Source organism: Nothobranchius furzeri, chromosome 7 (assembly GCF_043380555.1).
Source record: "Nothobranchius furzeri strain GRZ-AD chromosome 7, NfurGRZ-RIMD1, whole genome shotgun sequence".
NCBI classification, from domain to species: domain Eukaryota; kingdom Metazoa; phylum Chordata; class Actinopteri; order Cyprinodontiformes; family Nothobranchiidae; genus Nothobranchius; species Nothobranchius furzeri.
Window position 1 is genome coordinate 79,150,004 of NC_091747.1, and position 22,662 is coordinate 79,172,665.

At 39.7% G+C, this 22,662-nt stretch overlaps 1 protein-coding gene across 4 annotated transcripts in view; it reads left to right on the forward strand.

The window, feature by feature from the left end:
• The window catches only part of pax5 (paired box 5), a 101,608-nt gene that overhangs the window by 45,653 nt on the left and 33,293 nt on the right, over nt 1-22,662 (forward strand). For all 4 annotated transcript variants that reach the window (XM_054751540.2, XM_070553818.1, XM_054751541.2 and 1 more), the window contains exon 7: nt 58-190. In XM_054751540.2, the coding sequence (XP_054607515.2) occupies nt 58-190 (133 nt within the window). The remainder of the gene's footprint in view (nt 1-57; nt 191-22,662) is intronic.

Consider the following 22,662-nt stretch of genomic DNA (forward strand, 5'->3'; position numbering starts at 1 on the left):
ACAATTACCTTATAGTTTAATTAATCTATTCTCATCCCTGTTTCTGCTTCTTTTCAGACATCAGACTACTCAGCCATGGCCTCTCTAGCAGGTGGACTGGACGAGATGAAGAACAGTTTGGCCAATCCAAGCACGGGGGCCGAGTTAGGAGCAAACGTGTCTGGTCCACAGTCCTACTCACTAGTTCCAGGTAAAAGAGGGATCTCATCAACCAACAGCTCCACACTTCCTCTGAGCAACATATTTTCTCTTGTTTATAATTAAAACGGGTACTTTGAGTTTGGTACAGGTGATCAATTTTGGCCAAAATTGAACGATTAGCTGATTTCGCTGCAGACACGTCAAGAGGTAGGGAGGGTGCATCCTATTTCTGCAGCTGAGCATGTTAAGAAGGCTAACAAATAACTCTTCTTCTAAATCAGTGGTCCTCAATAGGCGGTCCGCGGGTCCCCTCTTTGTCACCCCCCCCCCCCCCCCCAATTATCACACACCTTCATCTGGTTTAGTTGATTTCTTCACTACACTTTTTAAAGAGGACTAAACCATTCTGAAACTCCTCAGGAATATCTTGCTGCTTATGGCAAATGCTTAGAGGTCTCATGCTCATTACTGAGACGCCAGAATTGGTGCACTTGAGTCACATTTCAGGCATAGGCTGTGCTGTGTTACTGTTCATATAATTACCAAAGAAATACACATTCTAACTATTTTCAGACCTTTGAACTCAGCTATATTTTAATCTCAGCTAAGACCAAAAGTTCTTTGAATACTGAGTGGTGAACAGTGTGTGAAAAATAAAACAGGAGCTTGGAGAGCAGGTGTGGCCTTCTTTTACCCATCTTCCTCTGTTTAGGGGCACTAGGGGAGCTGCGATTAATTAAGAATAGACCAGGGAGCACTTGGACAAGTCTTTGACGTTCCCGTCTGTAATGAGGAGAATCATTGATCAGGGAATTTGGGATATCTGGGAATTAGTTCGTTTTACAGTCTGTGCCCACAGAGATATTACCTGCACACAGAAAAGGAGAGAAAGAGACAGAGTGTGAGAAAAAAGAAAGAGAGGGGAAAAAAATCCATTTCTGCTTATGGATGCAACACACACTTTCATATTCACATGCGCACACACACCTTTGAATATATGCATGCATTTCCTTGGCTGTCTTTTCCTTCAGAACAGAGCTCCCTCTAGGGGATCAGATGTCTGCGTGTTTGACGCAGTGTTATTGTCTCCTTCTAGTGTTGATACCCCGGACACATGCTGTAGAGCAACATTTACATGCTCGGTCCTTCTTTTGGGGGCTGTTTTCTGAGTCTGTGGGGTATTTTTCCATCACTCTGAACTTCAGCCAGTGTACTAGAGTGCAAACATACAAAGGGACACTGCACACCGCCTGATCCCTCTGGGTTTGACATGTGTTGCTCTGATGGCTGCTTGATGCGGAGGAGTAAGATAGGCAGACAGTGTGAGACAGAAAATGCATGTTCATCTGTAGCTGCAAGTGAGCACGAAGGAGACTTGTGCTTGTTTGTTGACCTCTAAAGCAAAGCTGCGGAGAACAGATACATCAATACAACTGGCATATATGCACAAATACACCACACACACACACGCAAAAACACACATAGAGATACACACCCACACGGACACACATCTCTAAGGATCTGGCCCTCTCTGCCCCCTCTAAGTTGGCTGTAGAGAGTCCATCTCTCCTCTTTTCCACCCTCTCCTTCCTCTCCTCCTTGCCCTGTGCACTGACCCTAAACGGATGAGCAGCCCATCTGCACTAATGCCTCGCTGTCGCGTCAAACGCTGAGAAAAACTTTACTACATGAGACAGGCGAGAGGCTGTGGAGAGGGACAGAGGGAAGCTGGAGCCCAGAGTGTATCTGTGTGAGAGAAGCAGAAGATAAAACGAATAGAAGAATAGATTTTATTAATCTCACAGTGGGGAAATCCACTTGCTACAGCAGCACGTACACTTGAAAAGGAAGAAGATAATAACAAGATTACAGGTAAACACACAAAGGCAATAAGCTATTATTGTAACCTTCAACCACTTAGAACAACGAATAAAAGAAAACTTGTGATGACAGAACTATCCAGAATCAAGGACACAGACTCATGTTCATCTGGTGCTGCACAAATATTGAACACATACTTAATACTGCATTGGTGTTATAGTGTAACAGGATGCTGACAGTACAGCTTAAACTGAGGAGTTAAATACTCACTGCAGAGGTAATTAATGACCAATGGTAGCATTCTGTTTTACATCTGGGATGTCTCAGTCTACCTGTGAAGGAGCTGTCCATGGTCTCCACAGTGGAATGCAGTGGGTGGGAGGAGTTTTCCAAGATGGAGGTCATCTTCACCACCATTTTCCTTTCACACACCTACTCCACTGAGTCTAGTGGGCAGCCCATAACTGAGCTATTTAGAATAGCTTGTTCAGTCTCTTCCTGTCTCGGTCAGAGCTGCCTGCACCCCAGCAAACCACAGCAGAGTGGATAACAGAGCCAACCACAGAGTGATAAAAGGATTTTAGCAGTTGGGAATGAACTCAGGCGGACCTCAGCCTCCTCAGGATGTGGAGGCTTCTTTGGCCCTTCTTATACAGAGTATCCATGTTATTGGACCAGTTCAGTTCACTGTTGACGTCTGCTCCCTGGATGTTTACTGGTGAGTGAGGAGTGTTTCACTGGAGGTCATTCACCATTTCCTTTGTCTTACTGGTGTTCAAGCGAAGGTGGTTTCGCTCACACCAGTCCACAAAGTCCACGATGACGGACCTTCATCCCAGGTCGGTCCCCCCAGACACACAGCCGGCGGAGTCATCAGAGAACATCTGGAGGTGACAGCTGCTGGTGTTGTAGGTGAAGTCCAAGGTGTAGAAGATGAAAAGAAAAAGCGAGAGCACCGTACCCTGTGGTGCTCCACTACTACACACAACCACCTCTTCTTCACAAAAAGAAGGGATGGAAGAACTCTACTCTGGTTGTGTTTGCTTATCAGCATCCATTTCTCTGTCTTCTCATTAGCTGCTCAATGCTACTTCTGAAGTTTGAGCTACAAATGAATAAAGTATATTTTCTATCAAATTATTTCTTTCTGAGAGAGTATATTAGACTACACTGTGGGATTGCTTCAGTAGAGCTGATCAAGTTGCCAATACCTATTAAACCCTGTTCTTTTCTTACCTTCTGGACCTCAAAGCTCTACTAACCTTGACCTTGTACTACTCCCTCTTCCCTATATAAGTTACTGTGCTGAGATCTGGGGTAATACCTACAGTAGCCACTTGGAGGCAGTATTTAGACTACCAAAAAAAGCCATTACGATTGTACATAATATTGGTTTCAAAGACCATACTAATACGCTTTTTATAAAGTCAAAAAATTTATAACTTAAAGATTTAGTTAACTTAAAATCACTGTTAATTTTGTACAAAGCATGACAGAATCAGCTACCAAGTAATATTCAACAGCTGTTTTGTGATAGAGAAGGTGGATCTGATTTGCGGAGAACACTTAATTTTAAGGTGGTATGCGCCTGCACAATCCTCAAAACTCACTGCATTACCAGAAGAGGTGTGAAGCTATAGAACGGGTTAGATGTGTCATGGTGGGTGGAAGCTTCTTGGCCCACATGAAAGAATCACTCACGGAAAAACAGGTAAGAAAGTACAAAAATATGTTTTTTTTATAAAAGAAACTAAAAGGGAAACTAAGGGCGCTGTTCCAGACGAGACAGGGTGAAACTCCGGGGTCTAAAAACAGAAGAGTAAATGGGGTGAGAGCAGGAAACTGAGAACCAAGAAACTAAACTAGATGATGAAAATGGAATGATCTTATGGTGCTGGGCTGATAATGGGCTGAAGGGGGAGACAAGTCAGGTCTGTGCAGAGAGGGATCAGGTGAAGACGGGTAACTGGTGGTTGAGGATGATCCAGGGCAGGTGGACGGTGGAGAGCGGACGGCCAGGGGAGATAAGAGACGTTGAGGTAAAACACAATTCAGGCAGGCGAAAACAGAGACGAGGATCCAGGGCAGATACTGTGGCCAACAGGAAGGCTGAATAAGCACACGTCAAAATTACACAGGCTCAGAACTAATCTTACTGGGCAGGATGAGGCTAGAGGTTACCCAGTGTGAGAGTATCAACCGGGGCTGAAGTGTGGCTACACCGCTCCTTAAATCCCCTGGCCATGCTGATGGGAAATCAGCTGCCGCTGAGACTCTCTGACACGCCCACCTGCAACAATCTCAGAGGAGCAAAACAAGATGAGCAGAACACAGAACCATGACAAGATGAGAACTTAAAGACTGCTGCTAGTCTACAACAAGTCTAAACCGCTGCTAAAATAAACATCTCTTCCTCCAAATCACATGGAGAACTACCGACCTATCTCTCTCCTCCCTTTTCTGTCCAAAATCATTGAAAGGGCGGCTTTCAAGCAGATCACAGAGTACCTCTCACAGAACTGTCTGCTTGACCCTTACCAATCTGGGTTCAAAAAGGGCCACTCCACTGAAACTGCTCTGTTAGCAGTGACGGAATCCTTAAAAGAAGCTAGAGCGACGGCAAATCCTCAGTGCTTATCCTGCTCGACTTATCGGCTGCATTTGACACTGTCAACCATGGCTTCCTTTTGTCCACACTCTCTAGCATGGGCATCACAGAGAAAGCACATGCCTGGTATGAATCATACCTCACAGGACGATCATTCAGTGTATCTTGGCTTGGACAATCCTCTACCATGCACCTTCTTGCCACAGGAGTCCCCCAGGGTGCTGTACTAGGACCTCTTATCTTTGCCATAAACACCACCTCACTGGGTGAGATCATTCGATCACATGGCTTCTCCTACCACTGCTATGCAGACGACACCCAGCTCTATCTGTCATTTCCACGGGACGACCACACTGTCTCTGCACGAATATCAGACTGTCTCTCTGACATATCATAATGGATGAAATCCCACCATCTCCAACTCAACCTCTCTAAAACTGAACTACTTGTCATCCCAGCAAAACCATCCATACAGCACAATATCTCAATCCAAAATGACTTCCTATCTCTGGCTCCTTCAAAGGCAGTTCGAAATCTGGGTGTTGTGATTGATGAACACCTGACCTTTAAAGATCATGTTGCCTCTGTTGCTCGTTCATGCCGCTTTGCGCTGTATAACATACGAAAGATCAGACCATACCTAACACAACATGCCACCCAGCTCCTGGTGCAACCTACTGTCATCTCCCGCCTCGATTACTGCAATGCCCTTCTAACTGGTCTTCCAGCCTGTACTGTGAGACCTCTTCAAATGGTCCAGAACGCAGTGGCGCGTCTGGTCTTCAACCAGCCAAAAAGAGCACACGTCACCCCTTTGTTCATTGCGCTCCACTGGCTACCGCTAGCTGCACGCATCAAATTCAAATTGCTAACACTAGCATACAAAGTCGGAGATGGTACGGCTCCCATCTACCTGAATCCTCTTGCAAAGGCTTGCGTCTCGGCCCGGCCACTCCGGTCATCACAGGATGGTTGGCTAGCAGTGACTACACCACGCTCAGGACAATCCAGACTCTTCTCATGCCTCGTTCCACAAATGTGGAATGACCTTCCAAGCACTACCAGAACAGCGGCTTCCTTTTCAGTTTTCAAGAAACTACTGAAGACCCTGCTCTTCAGAGAGCATCTTCTAAACTAGCACCCTCCCTGCACCCGTCCCCCCTCTCTACTGTCCACTCCTTTGTTCCCTACTCTCCATGACTGATGTCAAGTTGTTGTTGTTATTGTTGTTGTTAGCCTCAAGGGCAACATGCCGATTATCACTTGTAAGTCACTTTGGACAAAAGCGTCTGCTAAATACATAAACAACTATTTAAAAGGCAGCATAAGATGACTGTTGTTGAGAAACAGAGGAAATGTAGTGGAAAATTTTATTTTAATTCTGGCTGGGTTGTCATGCAAAAAAACAGTACAAAATATAAAATGAAATATAAAAGCAACAACAAAATATACATGAAAAGTCCATTAATAAGTACATTTACTGTCATAAACGTATAATATTGTAAATTGTATATTATTGTAATTATATTGAATGAGGGATAGGCGCACATAAGCTTCTTTGCTTCAGCCTACTCCTTTCAAGCTTTAATGCTGTAATGTTGTGTATTCTGTAAGAATACAACAAGTTTAACTGCTCAATAAGCATTTCCCATTTGTATAAATGCCACCACATCTGAACATGAATGAATATCAAACTCAGTTTCACACAAGGTAAAAAAAACAGTCAATATACCAAACATTTTTGGGTGGGATTAAATTTCAAACATTCCCAAGACACTATTCCTCCATTCTCCCTCCTACAACATTCATTACAGACTTCATTTCTAATTTAAAAAAATTAACCAGACCATCGTAACTGTTCAAAAAAATCCCTTAATGAAGTTCCAATATTCATCCTTAAATTGCTGAGATAAAACCAAGGGGGAAACCAAGGACTCCAAAGCTGAAGCCAACGCGGAAGTGACAAAATATGCAGTTCCACATTCATCCGCTAGGGGCTGGCACCAGAAGTGAGCGAATCCTCATTGACTCCCATGTTAAAAATGTCAAATTCGAAGCATGAATAAACATATTTACAGCCTGGTTCAAAAAATATTTTAGGTATAGATCTAGTTTACAGTCGTGACAACTCTGAGGGGAGTGATTTCTTTGTAAATAAAGGTAGAATATAGAACACGAACACCAATGTGCCATCTAGCATGTGGAGGTTGTAGTTGCAACAATAGAACAAGGTTTTCAGTCATCGGGATACCAGGTTTGCAGCTGATACATGAAATTTTTATTTGGGTCCATCTGTGTTAGGTGTCACTTAAACTTACTCTGGTTTTAGATCTTTTATGGTCGCTCCTCTTCTGAGAAGAATAATGACATCTTCTTGGCTCAGAGTCAGGTGCTTGACTTGTTGAGTCCGCCATTTTCCACAGAGCCAGCCTCGCTGAGCCGAGCCGAGTCGAGCAGGTTTGGCAACCTGCAATGGTGTCCTCTATTGGCTGGTAGATGTGAACAAACCCAGTGCCGTGCCCATTAAAATAAGCATTTTATTACTTTTTAAATAAATTAAAGCTTTTAAAGGAAATACCGTACCTTCATTCTGCACACCTCTAAATGCCCCGTGGAGGTATTATTTAAAATATACATTCAATTCAATTCAAGTTTATTTATATAGCGCCAAATCACGACAAGAGTCGTCTCAAGGCACTTCACATAATAAACATTCCAATTCAGGTCAGTTCATTAAGCCAATCAGAAATAATGTTTCCTAAATAAGGAACCCAGCAAATTGCATCAAGTCACTGACTAGTGTCAGTGACTTTGCAGCAATCCTCATAAGCAAGCATAAAGCGAAAGTGGAGAGGAAAACTCCCTTTTAACAGGAAGAAAATACAGATACATGTAAAGCTTTTTATTCAGTTGTTCCATATTCAACCTTTAAATGCTTGTAATTAGGAATAATTAAATTTGATTGACAGGTATCATGAGCGTGAGAGCTAGCGCTAGCGGGCTAGCTTCAGGGAATGCCTCAGCCTGGGACTTCTGTTAATAGGTGTTCGGCCATTTCGACTCTCTGAATTTTAGTTCTGTCCTGTGTGTGCTTGTGTTCGGATGGTGATTACAAAATAATTGGTAGCAAGCTGTGGTTTTGACTGAATTAAGAGGTCAGTCAAGAAGTCTGCTTCATTTTTATCAGTAAGTAAAATTATATTTCTTTACTATGTTTTGCTGGTTGAATGGGGGCAAATGCTGTAAATTATACTTCTTTGTCACAGATGGGTTTTAATCTAACTTGTCGATTAGGTTGGCTGGGTAACAAATTCAAGCTAGGCAAGCGGGCTAGCAGAGGTTTCCCGGCTCTGCTGGTCCACCACAGTCAAAGATGCACGAGATTACCACTGCAAGAGGGAGGATTACAGAGTGTTGGTGCTGTGTCTCTCCCTTCAGCAACGAGATCAGCAAATCTGCCACTCGAGCCTCCTGGAGGAAGCACATGAAGGCGAACGCCCAGCTTCTCCCGTCTCACAGCCGGGAAAACTTGCTAGATGCAGCTGGCCAGCTGCTCTCTTCTTCTGGAGCAGCCAAGCCGCGTGGCCACTGGCCACCCAGTTTAGCCTGGCTCCCATGTGAGGCTGCATCATGCTGACAGCCTGTGGAGCTCTCTGAGGGAGACCACAGAAACACTGCAGCCCTTTGAGTTTATGCATGCTTCACTTTTGAGTTGCTCAACCACATTTTTCAGGCTAAAAGCACCCAAAAACCTCCGTTAGCTCTAGTGTTGTTCAGGTAGTTCTTAGCTACCCCCGTTGGCTCCTCCAAGCTCTGTGTAGCTTTGGGTTAGCTCGTAGACACTTTGTTTAAAAGTTTATGGGTCTCAATCATTTGCTCCCACCCACACTGCCCCACTTACAGCTCCACCTCTTTACCCATTTTTTAGACTGTTTGGGCGTGACAAGAGTGTGACACAACCAAGATGGCGGTGAATGGAACAATCCATTTGACTTCAAAAATGCCCCACAGAAAGCTATGAGTGGGGTTTGTCCATTGTTTGCATAAAACGCAAAAAAGGACTGTAAGCTACTGTGTAGAACGTCATTTGGCTCGAGCTGATTGGTATTTGTGGATCAGGCTGATCTGTGAGATTTTCTGTTCTGGTGAGGATGCAGCTTATCTACACAGCTTGTTTGTAGAACAGGACCTCACAACATCAGCTCTGACCTGTGGCACACGTCATATTTCAGAAATCCTCCAGCTTCAGACTCAAACTAATTTGATTATTTATGTGGGGAAACTCTTTCGTATGTGTGTTTTCTTTTAAGCAAAATGCACGTTTAAAATTTACAAGACTACACTGAATTGATTAATCCTCATCGTTGAGTAGTCTTTTTTTATTTTCTGCAACAATTCTATCCTATCTAAAGCTTTAACAGAAAAATATTGTTTACAATGCTTTACAAACCACCTTGCAGTTCATAGAGTCGTTAATATCTACATTTAAATATTAATTTAATTTTCAGATTTATGTGGAAAAATGAGGTAGGTGCCCATCTTGTAACCAGAAGGTTGCTGGATTCTGCTCAGATTGTCACAGTCATTGTGTCCTTGGGCAAAACACTAAATCCATGTTTCCTTCTGGTGGTGGTCAGAGCAGGGGCGCCTCCAGAAAATTTTGATAGGGTTTGCCAGATGGGGCCAAAGAAATTGGCACCAAATTTGTCCTTGTGGTAACTCTGGTTGAATTTAGTCTGTGGCGATGTACTGCATTGCGCCTTTCGTTTTTATTAAAATAATAGTACGTATCAAAAACATTTAACTTAAATTTTACAAACACAAACATTTGAGAAAAATGCATTTCAGTTAGTTAAAATGTTATCCCAAATTTAAATTTTGATTTTTTTTAGGTTATTTACCTGTTGCTGTGTTAAAAATAAACTATGGAGATAAAAACTTTTTTAAAATGGTGAGCAGCAGAAACATATGCATTTTTTATTCTGATTATTTCTTCACTCATTAATTGTAATATTTTTATTTTGTTTCACAGTTATGTTTTGATTAAACAAGATCAATATATGGTTTGACTGGACAGTAATATGATTTGTTAACACTGGCTTTTCCTGGGGGTGCCAACAATTTTCTAGGGGTGGCCATGGCCACCCCTGGCCACCCCTTGGGGGCACCCTTGGGTCAGAGGGACCGATGGTGCCAGTTTTCAGCAGCCTGAACTCTGTCAGGGCAGCTGTGGCCCCACCAGTGAGTAAATGTGTGTGTGAATGGGTGAATGACTGGTTGTGTTGTGAAGCGCCTTGGGGGGTTGTAGAAGCCTACAAAGTGCTACATAAATACAGGCCAATTACCATTTAAACTCAAATTTAATGGAATAAAATAGCCTGTCTGACTGTCTTATGAGGTAAGAAGCAAGTTTTTATTTGATCCCTGCTGCATTTTTAGCGCGGTGTTGTTTTTTGTTGGATTTCCCTGATCTTCATTTCCTTTACTACCATCATTTCTGATTTCTTCTCTTCCTCTCTCTCCTCTCCCTCACCCTTCTCTGCCTCTCAGTTAAGCACATGTGGTTAAGTGGAGGGGAAGTGAATGGGATTGATGGTGTTAGAATCTGAGCTGTTTATGATGATGATAAATGTGTGTGTGTGTGGGGGGGTGGGGGGGGGGGGTGGAGGACACACTCCCATTGTCTCCAGCGAGTAAACGCAGAGAAATTATTTTGGGCGACACACTGTCATGTAGTTTAATGCAGTTATATTTCCTCTCCACATACTGACAGATGGTGGTGGTGGTGGTGGTGGGGGGTGGTGGTGGTGGAGGGGGGGTAAATTAATAGATGACAAAGGATGGAGAACAAGAAAGAAGGAAACAGAAAGAAAACAGATCCTGAGCAGCATCTTGATTCTTCAGGAAAAAATTGGGATCTTTTACATTAAAGCTGCCATCGGGGAAGGGCATGGAAAGTTTTGATTCTAAATAAAATGACTGACAGACAGCAAAGCAAATGTCACTGGTTATTAAATTTCTAGATTATTTGCCTGGATTGTGTCCTTCAAGCAGAAATGTAAAGTTTTCCTCAGTCCAGAAATGTTGTAGGATTTTCAAAAAATCTGCAAGTGATAGACTTGCCAGTGCTGTGATAAAACAGGCATTTTTCTATTTTAGTTTTTTGTTAAGTCGTTCCCATCCTCTAAAGCCCCACGCAGTTTTAACTGAGCGCCACTCAGCATTATCCAATAGTGTTAGACATCCACTTATGTACAAATGTCAATAACGGAGTGGGGGCGCAGCATTGTGGAAGTACCTAGACAGATCGAAATCAACAGTTCTCAAGGAAAAATACATACATATATATATATATATATATATATATATATATAGTGATGGAAACATGAGGAAAAAGGAGCAGGAGAAACTAGAGAAGTACCAGGGCCTCAAAGAAGAACTTGAGAAGGCCTGCAAAGTGAAGACATTGGTGGTGCCGTGGTCATCGGGGCACTCGGGGCAGTAGCCCCCAAACTGGAGGAGTGGCTAAAGCAGATCCCAGGAAAAGGATCAGACATCTCAGTCCAGAAAAGTGCAGTTCTAGGTTAAAGCTAAGATACTGCCCAGAACCCTCAACCTCCTAGGCCTCTGGTAGAGGACCTGTGATGATGAGACCACCCATGAGATGGGATTTATTTTTAAATAATTCCCATCTTACCCTCAATTATTTCTTTAAATACTTGTCTACAAGTTTCAATTCAATTCAAGTTTATTTATATAGAGCCAAATTACGACAAAAGTAGTCTCAAGGCACTTCACATAGTAAACATTCCAATACAGGTCAGTTCGTTAAGCCAATCATTAAAAAGTTTCCTGTACAAGGAACCCAGCAGGTTGCATCAAGTCACTGACTAGTGTCAGTGTCTTTACAGCAATCTTTCTTTCTTCTTTCTTTTGGTCTTTATTTTGGTTTATAGCATCAACATAAAATTTTTCTTTTCAAACAAAACAACAATATTAACAACTTGAATTTACACCAAAAAAGGAATAGGCAGAAGCAATGCTTATTTTAGTCTACCCTATTTTCCACCTAAGATACATAACCAATGTGCATTTCTTTTATTTTCCCCAAAATAAATAACCACAATGAAAATTCATTAATGTCTATACATACTTTTCATACCCTGTAAATATGTGACACTTTACACCTGCTTTAAACTTTAGTAAAGAAGTACATTTCTTCAAATCATCATCTAACTCATTCCACAATTTCACACAACAACGGAAACACATCTTGATTTCACATTAGTTCTGGCTTTTACACATTCACACATAAATACACCTCTGAGATTATAATGATCATCTCTTGGTTTGAAATAAACTTTTATGCAATTTGGGATATTATTATTAACTACTTTATGAAGAATCTCTAAGATTTTTACTTTAATAATATCTCCTAATTTTAGCGTTTTAGTTTGACTAAATAGATTATGGGTTGGTTCGAGGTATCTCAATTTATTAACTATTCTAATCGCCCTTTTTTGTAATTTAAATACAGTCTCAACACACGTTTTACCTGCATTCCCCCAAACCTCTGCACAGTAAGACAAATAAGGCATAACTAAAGAGCTATAAATCAAAAACAAGGCTTTTTTATTTAGTACATCACAAGTTTTACAAAGTATAGCAATAGATTTAGACACTTGCCGTTTGATATATTCGATATGTGGTTTCCAACTGAGTTTACTATCAATAATCACACCGAGGAATTTAGTTTCTTGTTCAATTGGGACTCCATTTAAATACAGCTTAGCACCGCCATTGTCCCTGTTCCCTGAAAATATCATAAATTTGGTTTTATTTTCATTTAGTGATAGCTTGTTGTAATAAAACCATTTTTTAATTGAACCCAATTTGTTTTCAACCTCTTGTAATAATTTACTCATATCTTTTCCCATACAAATGAAATTTGTATCATCTGCAAACATAATAAATTTTAACCGAGACGATACAGAAAAGATGTCGTTCAGGTATAGGTTGAATAATTTCGGTCCTAGCACCTCATTCTAAGCAAGCATGTAGTGACAGTGGAGAGAAAAACTCCCTTTTAACAGGAAGAAACCTCCAGAGGACCCTGCCTCAGTATAAGCAGCCATCCGCCACGACTCACTGGGGATCGAGAAGACAGAGCAGACACACACACACACACACACACACACACACACACACACACACACACACACACACACACACACAACATATATACCAAGTAGTAATTCTATGGATACATTGTGATTTCTTAGTAAATATTTTATTTAGTAAGAGATAAACTTCATTGCCTTCATCTTAGTGAATCTATAATTAATTAAACGGGTAAACTAGTAGTAGCATATTTCATGTCAAAGAGAGTAAAAAGTTATTATCAGGAGAGGGAGAAAGTTTAAGTGGTTAGCAGCAGTGTGCTAGACGATGGCCCCCTCCATGAGGCCACCACAGCTCAGCAGAACATCGTTGTAGCTTCTTCTGGAGAGAAAAACACTTAGAGACAAAATAAAGTTAACAGCTGAAAAGCAGAAAATAATACAGTTAAAGAGTAAATTTTAGAAGAAAGTAGTCGAGTGTGGAAAGTGGTCAGTGTGTCCTCCAGCAGTCTAAGCCTATAGCAGCATAACTACAGAGATAACTCTGGATAACCTAGCCAAAATTTAAAATAAATTGCTGTCAGCTAAAACGAGTATGGGCAAGTACAAAAGTCAGAATTTTTAACAGCTTTAAAGACAGAATTGGTGCATCTTCAAAAGACCAGAGAACTTCAGCCTTTTATGACAGATATGGCTTTTATCAGAAAGGAGCTGCTGGCTCAGGTTCAGCTGTATGCCTTGTACAAGGAGACCTCAAATCCGTTTAATGTTCTCCAACACCTTTTAAAAGTAGTTTCATCTGGAAACACAGAACTTTGTTGAATAAAGCAAGTGGTGGAAAATGTCTGAAAGTTAGTCTGACATCCCATCTGAGCAGCACAGTTCAGTTTGCCCCCCTCTTCCTCTGTCCTCCTTCTTCCTGCAGACTACAAATTCTGAACTTCGCCACAGAATTTATAACAATCAGATCTTTGAAGTCTGAGCATGCCTACTATCAAAATTCGACAACATTCATGTTATTTAATAATATTTTACAGCTATCAGGATTTAATCTAAAGCAAACATCACAATTCTAAGGAACCAAAGTAAAGTAGAAGTACTTGTAGGTTTTGAACTTCATGGTACAGAGGGACAAATGTGATTGTAATGGGAAATTAGTGATCATGTTGACACAAACCAGTGTGTGTGTGTGTGTGTGTGTGTGTGTGTGTGTGTGTGTGTTCTTGTACTTACTACATACCGAGGACCATCATGAGTTTTTAACCAACAGAGTGAGGTCATTTTTCAAAGTGAGGACATTTTTGCGGTCCTCACTTTGTTTTTGATTGAAATGGGCTCCAATGGTGTTTTTAATGCTCCTCCCTCATTTTCACAATGGTCCTCACTTTTGTCCAAAAGTGAGTTCTGGAGACCCTAAAGTTAACACACTTTTGCTCTCTGCCTCCCCCAGTGCCCTATTCTGGTACTGCAGGCCCTTCTGGGGTTTTTCCGAGGCTCCACCCATTTCTCTCCTCTCTTGCTCTCTCTAGAGGTGTTCCTTTGACACTGCACCCAAATTAGTGCAGCAAACAACACAATAACTGAAATCTACAGCTTTTCATTTATTTTTCAAATTATTTAATGGTTTTATTTTTGTAATAAATCTATAAAAACCATTTTAATTAGTTTATATTGTCAGACATTTTTATAAATGCATACATTTAACAAATATCCACTAGTGGTCATCTATTAAATTGTTGTGCACAGACAAAAGTAGTATTCTCACTTTAATTCCTAAAATCAGGACAGATTGTGTGTTAACAACTATGTTTGGACAAATTACAATAAAAATATTTCTAAATTCACTTTGAGTTAAGAAAATATGATTAGTGTCCAAACTAAGTTGATAAACCAGACATACAGTTCAAGCATAATAATTAGATATTTGGTTTCATGGCTGTTGTACTTAAATATTTCTGTTTTTTTCTGCCATTTGAACTTATAAATAACCAGATGAAAAGTCTGAGGTTGACTTAAACCAGTGTAGAAATAAATTTTGTCCTTAAAATGTAAACATACTACTGTACTGTACTGCCAGTAAAGGCATGAAGTATTTTGAAAAGACTCACACTGCAAACAGGCAAAGTCAAAGAACCTGAAAGAAAAGGGAAAATAATAAGGCAACAATCTGGTTCACAACCAAATTGCTACACATTAGATTTATCAGATGTGACTGTAGGGGGGCTGAAAGGAAATGAAAAAAGACAGCCTTAAAGTTTCCTAAAACATTTTTAGGAGTAAATTGGAAAGCTACAAAAGGGCTGTTAAGGAGGCTAGAATACATTTTATTTCAAATATTATTTCCTCAGCCTCAGGTGATCAACAAGTTCTCTTTAAAACTTTCAGTTCAGTGTTAGAGCCTGTTAATGAAAATGACTCCTTGGAAGCCTCAGTGGAAAACTGAAAAGTTTTGTTCCATTTTTCTGGAAAAAAAATGGCAGCTGTGGGATCCTCTTTGGTGCAGTCTCACACAACCTCCTCTTTAACTCCACGTCCTCTTGCTGCTGCATTAGACTAATTTGCACTTGTGTCCATTTCAGATTTTTCAGACTTGGTATCTAAACTAAAACCTGCTGGCTCCCAGGTTGATCCCATGCCAGCTTAGTTTTTTAAGTATGGTTTTTACTGTTTTAGTCCCTGTGATTTTAACTCATAAATAGTAGCTTTTCCTCTTGCACATTTCCACAGGAGCTGAAAAATGCAGCTGTAAAGCCACTATTTAAGAAGGAGGTGTTGGACTCATGAGATTTAGCTAATTATAGACCTATCTCTAATCTCCACTTTTGTGCAAAAATAATTTAAAGTGTTGTAAATAAACAACTGCCTATATTCCGGAATGACCATGATATCATAGAGCCCCTGCAGTCAGGGTTTAGAACCAGCCACAGCACTGAAACACTTTTGTTAAGGGTACTAAATTGTGTATTTTTAGCTACAGATGATGGGGATGCTGTGGTTTTCTGGCTTCTGGATCTTATGGCGACCTTTGATACAGTAGCCCACCAGGTCCTATTTGACCATTTAGAACAATTGGTAGGGTTCTCTGGAGATGCCTTGCAGTGGATGAGATCTTACCTATCAGATAGGTATTTTTGTGTTTCTATGGAACAAAATACTTTCACGTAAATATTCAATAATCACATAAACAAAACACACAAATGGCGCAATCAATTTGTACAGAGACTAATTATTAGAAAGAGGAATTTATGATAAAATGAATTTTGGTCTAAATGATACTACAAAAATAAATTCAAAAACAAATTCTTGGACAGATACAGGTGGGTATTAAATGTTCATAGACCAGGGCCCTCATTTATCAAACGTACAGACGCACAGATCCGTGCATTTGTTGTGCATAGGAAAATTTCTATGCATTGTGTGGCGTTTATCATTTTGTACTTGTGCGTAGAAACATTCACAAATTTAGAAACGTCCCTGACCGTGCGTACGCACAATTATCTAGTGGCTGAATGGGGGAATCTCAGTAGTAAAGCTGTCTGAGTCATCCACGCGTGTTCCTCCGCCACAAATTATATTTGCCAAGTGTGTAATTATGTCGTTGGAAAAATATTTTTTTCACATAATTTTGGCTACAACAATAAAAGACATGTGACCAACGGGAATCTGACATTATATCATGACTAATCTGTGTTATTGGAGCATTTAACAACATTCGCACTGTGGGAATGCATCCTCCGTGAGCGCTCTGATCTCAAAGGAAATCCTTCTGTGCTGTAATTTGGGACCCTTTGTGGTGCGAATGACAAACCACACCATTCTGATTCTAGCTCATATTTAATCTTACAACTACAAGAACCCCCAAGAACTATTTTCTGTTCCTTGATCATAGACGCCACATTGCCAAGATGACCAGACTGACAACTCAAAAGTTTCCAAATAAAACTAGCTCCAAACAGAATGACTCATTAAATGTAAATTTCGTGTTTAGGGACTGTTACACAACACTTAATAAATATCTATAAGATGTAATGAATCATATAAATATTATTAATCAATTTTATTGATATTTAAGGGTTTGAATTAACATTACTTTTTGTTCTTCTGTTACTTGTTCAGGGATTCAAACCCTCCTTATTTAATTAAGATGGAGTCTGAAATTCAGAAATATAGTTTTTATAAAAATCAGTTTATTATACTATGTTCCTATGAAAATCAAACAAACAAATTATGAGAAACAAGGGTTTAACAAACTATAACTGAATGAATTAAGCGATGTAATGAAAGTGAGGTGTAGTGGGAGCTTTGTTAAGCGTGATAAGAAATTAGTGGTGTCTGGGTTTAAAATTAATTTAGTTTTGCTTATTGGGTATAACAATCGTATCAATTAATAAAAGATGTTCATCCAACGCAGAGTACAAACTGACTTTTGTCTTGGAGGTTCTTGGTGGTACGAAGAAGAGAAGCCCTTTGTCCGACGGAGTGGAGGAGGAGGTTTTAGGCTTCTGGAATTCTAAAGGCCATAGCCGCCTTTTGGAGGTCAACAGTCCGTCCGTAAGATACCCCAGGTCTGTTGCTGAGGACGTTTCACGTCAAATGAGTTATGGTGTTGGAGGAAGCAATTTTTGCATCTAATCGCAAATAGCTGCTAAAAATGTTAGCTTTGAGAGGTGGATGGCGTTGAAAGCTTTTCCTGAGCCAGCCTGGCCAGTGGCTGTTCAGAGGCAGAACTGACGTTCTCAGAGATTGTTGCCATACTTATAGACTCTAGTTGACAAACTCAGACAAATCAGTTTGCCAAGTTCTGTAGGAGGTTTTACCAATATACCTCAGACACCCCTCTCTTTCCACAAAAGCTTGAGGGTTTATGATTTTAAATGTGTTTTTAAAAAACATATTATATCCAAAATTGTGTGTGGTGAATATTTTAACCGTAATCATAATATGATTATGGAAGTATGAATGATTGATTAACCATTTCAGAATCATCAAATGTGATTTAAAGAATAATATCTAGTATTTATAAAACAATAAACACTTATGTTTTAGCTTGGACTGTACCATTACAGATTTTTACTAGAACACTTAGATTCAACATATTTAAATTGAACAAAATATGATCAAGCATAATTTTGGTACATTTTAGTTAGAAAGCTGACACTTCTCTCTGTGATCACAGAGAGATAATATAGATAGAAAGCAGTTCTGATATCTTGAAGAAGTCAGGAAGTCTGTAGATTAAAGGAGTAGTAGAACAGAACAGGACATCCAGAGATCTTGACATGAACTGTAAATAAAAGTTAGTTTCTGGTGCATGATGAAGAAAACATAGCTGTTTTGCTATGTTACATAAATGACAACCCGTTAATCCGTGATTTATCAAATCAATTTTTTTTATTTATTTCATACGGGAACCTCTCCTCTGTTCCGACTGCGTTTATAACAGGGATTAAAGCAAAAAATTCTCATCTGACTGAAAATTATTGTGTGTGTGTGTGCGGGGGGTGGTTGGGGGGCTAACTTTGTTTAAATTAGTTATTTAAGCTGTTTCTATAATAAGCTGCTTTGGCATTCCAAGTTTGAGTTGTGCAGTCATTTATCAGTTTCTTATACTTACACCAGTCCACATGATTACGAGTCAATTGACCAGTTTTCCATGCTTTGTCACGTTGTTTGTAAAGGGCGATGAGTTAACTACTGATCCATGGAAGGTGATTGCCCATGACTTCAACACTAATCCAAGGAGCATGTTTATCAAGAACACTGAGAAATTCAGAAAAGAAATATTTCCAAGCACTATCTAGGTCAGGTAATAACAAGAGTCTATCCCAGTTAATCGACTGTAAGTCATGGAGATAGAACTCATTACTAAAATGATGTAAGTCATGTAACCTAATGATTTTAGGAGGAGTCTAGAGAATCTAAATTTTCCAATTACAGGATGTAATTGAGTTGTTGCTAAACAATCTGGTAGAACCCCTGAATCAACAATCCTGCTAGAGTGAGTAACTAAAATCCAGTCATTAAGAGAAGAACTGCTGGCGCCAAGTCAGGTTGGAGCAGGAATCAGTTGAGTGACATTTGAGCCGTTTAAAAGGTTAAGTTCATAAAGGGTTGATTGATAGAGCCAGTTTCAGTTAAAGTGTCCCAACAAAATAGGTTCCTTCAATCTTATGATTGAACAGTGGCAATAATATTTTTCACAGCTTCATTTTTAGCAAAGAAGAAGGTGGCAGATAAATGTTCCCAACTATGACATACTTGTTGGCATTAGGGTTCTCACGGTAACCGGTGTAGCGGTAAACCCCGGTAAAAAAGTTGACCATAATAATAACAGTCTTGTTTTTTAAAAAACTATATTATCTTGGTGGATTACCGTGGCTACGGTGTAGGTGCGGTGACCCTTACCAGCCACCGTATCATCTGCTGAAGTTGCCGGCGGTACATGCACACTTTGTTGTTTACAACCAAAACTTTCTTGAAGCTAAAGCTGAAATAATGGCCAAAGGAGGAGACGGCAGTGTGCAGGACATTTATTATCCCTCAAAGAAGACAAAGTCGGAAGTATGGGCATTTTTTGGATATTTGAAAAATGCAGAGGGACAGCTGATAGAAGACGACTATCCTGTTTGCAGCACGTGCAGGAAAAAGTGTCTGTGAAAGGCAGCAATGCTTCAAATCTCATGACACATCTGTGTGACCATCACCCACAACTCTACAGTCAACGCAAGGCAAGTTAGCATTTTAGTTAAAATGCGTAATCCGAGGATTTAGGTTGAGGGAGAAAGAAACAAGTCGCTATGTAAAGCAGCCACAGCGCCGCTACCTGCATATAAACCGTGTCACGGACATCCCCATATTGAAATGACGCTATGCATTACGGGGCTCCCAGGGGCAGATAAGAGATGGTCTCTCTCTGAGAATAATTATGAATTTAACAATGATTACTGCCTGATGACATTTTCCCAAATCTGCAAAGCTCACTGGAAGGACACAAACCGAAGACAATATTTTCCTGATATAGGGTTTATTACTCAAGTAAGGGTAAAAAATTATCTAATTAGAAGGCTACTTGAGTACTGAGTATCATCTGATCTAATATTTTTTAAATGATGACATCAAACAGACAAAAAATAAGAAGTTATGGGCAAATTCAATTCAAATTCAATTCAAAAATACTTTATTAATCCCAGAGGGAAATTGATTAATTATTATTGGTATTTTAAAGACTAAAGGGGAAATATGTAAACAAATAAACAACATAATTACAAAATAACAAATTGTAGGCAAAATTTAGACACAAACTGAGGACAATATTTTCCTGATATACAGGGTTTATTTAGTTTCCTGAAAATGTAGCATGTTTAAATAAATACAGCGATAATAACGAAAACCGTGATAATTTTTGTCACAATAATGTGAGGTTAAATTTTCACACCGTGACAACCCTTGTTGGCATTAAATATAACCTCAATGAAGATGACCTGTGAAGGTTTCACTGATGGGACTACAACCACTTGTGACTGGAACAAACATAAGTAGCAATCCCACCCTCCCTCCCATGTCTCTCAGCATGAAATAAGTTAAAATAATCCAAATTAACTGCATTATTAGAGACAGAATCATTTAACCAGGTCTCCGAAAGGGTAATTATTTTTGGTTCATTCTAACTAAACCAATCTTTTCTTTTTCAATCAATCTTTAGAAGAAGACTTCTGATATTGAGAGGAATTATATTTAGATGTTTACCCATAACAGAAGTGCCAAGCCCTAAGAAAAAAATATAGAGATCAAACAGGAAAAAGTCCAAAAAAGGTTTACGCCTAAAGAAAAAAAAAGCGAACAAACAAAAAAAAAGAAAGAAAAACTAAATCAAATAAAAAACATCACCAGCAAAGCCATTATTGCAGATGGTGTTATACTGAGAGCATACCATAGTCCAACCTTGACTAACTTTATGCTAACTGCTATTAAAGAAGACAAAAATAAATCCAAAGAACAATTACAGAAGGTTCAGTTAGGCAGCAGAATATGAATAAATAAAAGTGACCTAGTGATAATAAAACTTTAATGATAAGCAATTTTCACTATTAAAACAGAAGGTGAAGGTGAAAACATCAGGGAAAATTCTACCTAAACACCACCAAAAATAACAAGTTCCTCCTCCATTGATCACACAATAGCTCATTATGGTGTTAGGTAAAAAAAATGAAAACAGCCCATCAACCTTATAACCAGAAGTGGCTATCTTTAGTGATCCACAGAATTAATGATTACAACAGGATTCAGGGAGCCCAGATATTTTGCTTCCTCTGCTAAGTCCGAGAAAAAAAATTGTTCAGATCCACGGATCAGCTTAATGTTGGCTGGATATAGCAAGAAGACTTTCAGACCCAATGCAACAAAGTCAAGAGGAGAAGCCACACATCATGGACACGTTGAAGTGGACCAGCTGCTTGTTTATATTATTAGTCTTTAATTCATATACCCTATCAGACTAGACTGTGGCGGAGGGAGAAACAATAAATGGACAGAATATGCAAGTCTAAATGACACTGAAACAGGCTGTGTTTTATATATCTTTCAACAGCAAACTCTTGGTATTATGTGATAAAAAGATGATCTGGGAAATCTTTTTTTAAAACTATGCATCCAGTCCTTAATATAACCCTACTTAAGCTCAGCAAAAAAAAAAAAAAAAACTGTTACACAAACAAATGTTCTGACCTGTAGAACACTGCTTATGCACGGCTCCACTCCTATTACCCACAGCATGACCTCTAAAATTGTGGAAAAGAAAAGGTAAAAGGAGGAGCAGTACATTTTGGGGTCCTTTTCTTGTTAGAATTAAGTATTTGAATGCAAACAGCTCTCCTGTACGGAACAGTATGACCTCAAAATTAGTGAAAAATGCTACAAAAAAGATTTATCCAGTATTTTGGGGGGCACTTTTGCTTACCAGTGACGTATCAGAATGCAAACAGTATCATCTATACATAAGATGTACGGGGAGGCTAAGTCACGCCCATCTACTTCTGGCTCATGGGTCCCCGGAAGAACGAAAAAATGTATGCAAGTTTATGGGGCTAAAAACTCTATTTTCTAATCAGCTTTGCCTTAGGCCCTGGATCACACATAGGTAGTACTGCAATTTTAATTAAAACTAATGATAGGTGTTTTGACCATACTTGCCACATACTTCGAGATTTATCAGTTTGTAAAAGTTCATAATTAGCATGACTACAAATCCGACATCGGCATGTCGCATATATGACGTCAACACATAATCTTTTCTCCTGTAGCGTAGCTGGTACTTACCAAATGGCCCGATTTATTGTGCTTTTCTCCGCCTGAAGGAAGGATTTGAAGTTTGCTGAACCTACAGCCATTTCCCTCCGTTTTTCTCTGTGTCATTAACGATGATGTCATTTTCGTGACACGCATCTGTAGTTCTGGGCTTATTTTCATACAAATCCTAAAATAACGTTTCTCCCTGTTAAAAAAAAGTGCATTCTTGGTTTCAAAATGTGTCTTTAAAACTCACGGACAGCATATGTGAAATCCATGGCACACAACATGCGGAATTAGAAAACAGCGCTTTTAGCCCCAATGACTTGCATTCATTTTTTTTCCTTCTACCTTGGAACCATGAGCCGACCGGAAAGTGAGGAGACCAAAGCCCTTTTCAGATGGACATTCTGGAACATTTGTGGACAATTCAATCCGGTTTTTAACCGGAACTGTGTTTTCAGACACACCACTTTTGTACCGGAACTTGTCCTTTCGGCTGCGTTCACACAGCAGGGAAAAGTTACAGATGTCTGACGGCGGCGGGGGGGTGGTGGGGGGAGAGAGAATCGGACTCATGTTAAGAAGAAGAAGAAGAAAATATCATTTCTATAGCACCTCTCAAGATAAAAATCACGAGGCGCTTAAGCATAATTCTGCGCACACGAAGACGTATAAGAGACCTGG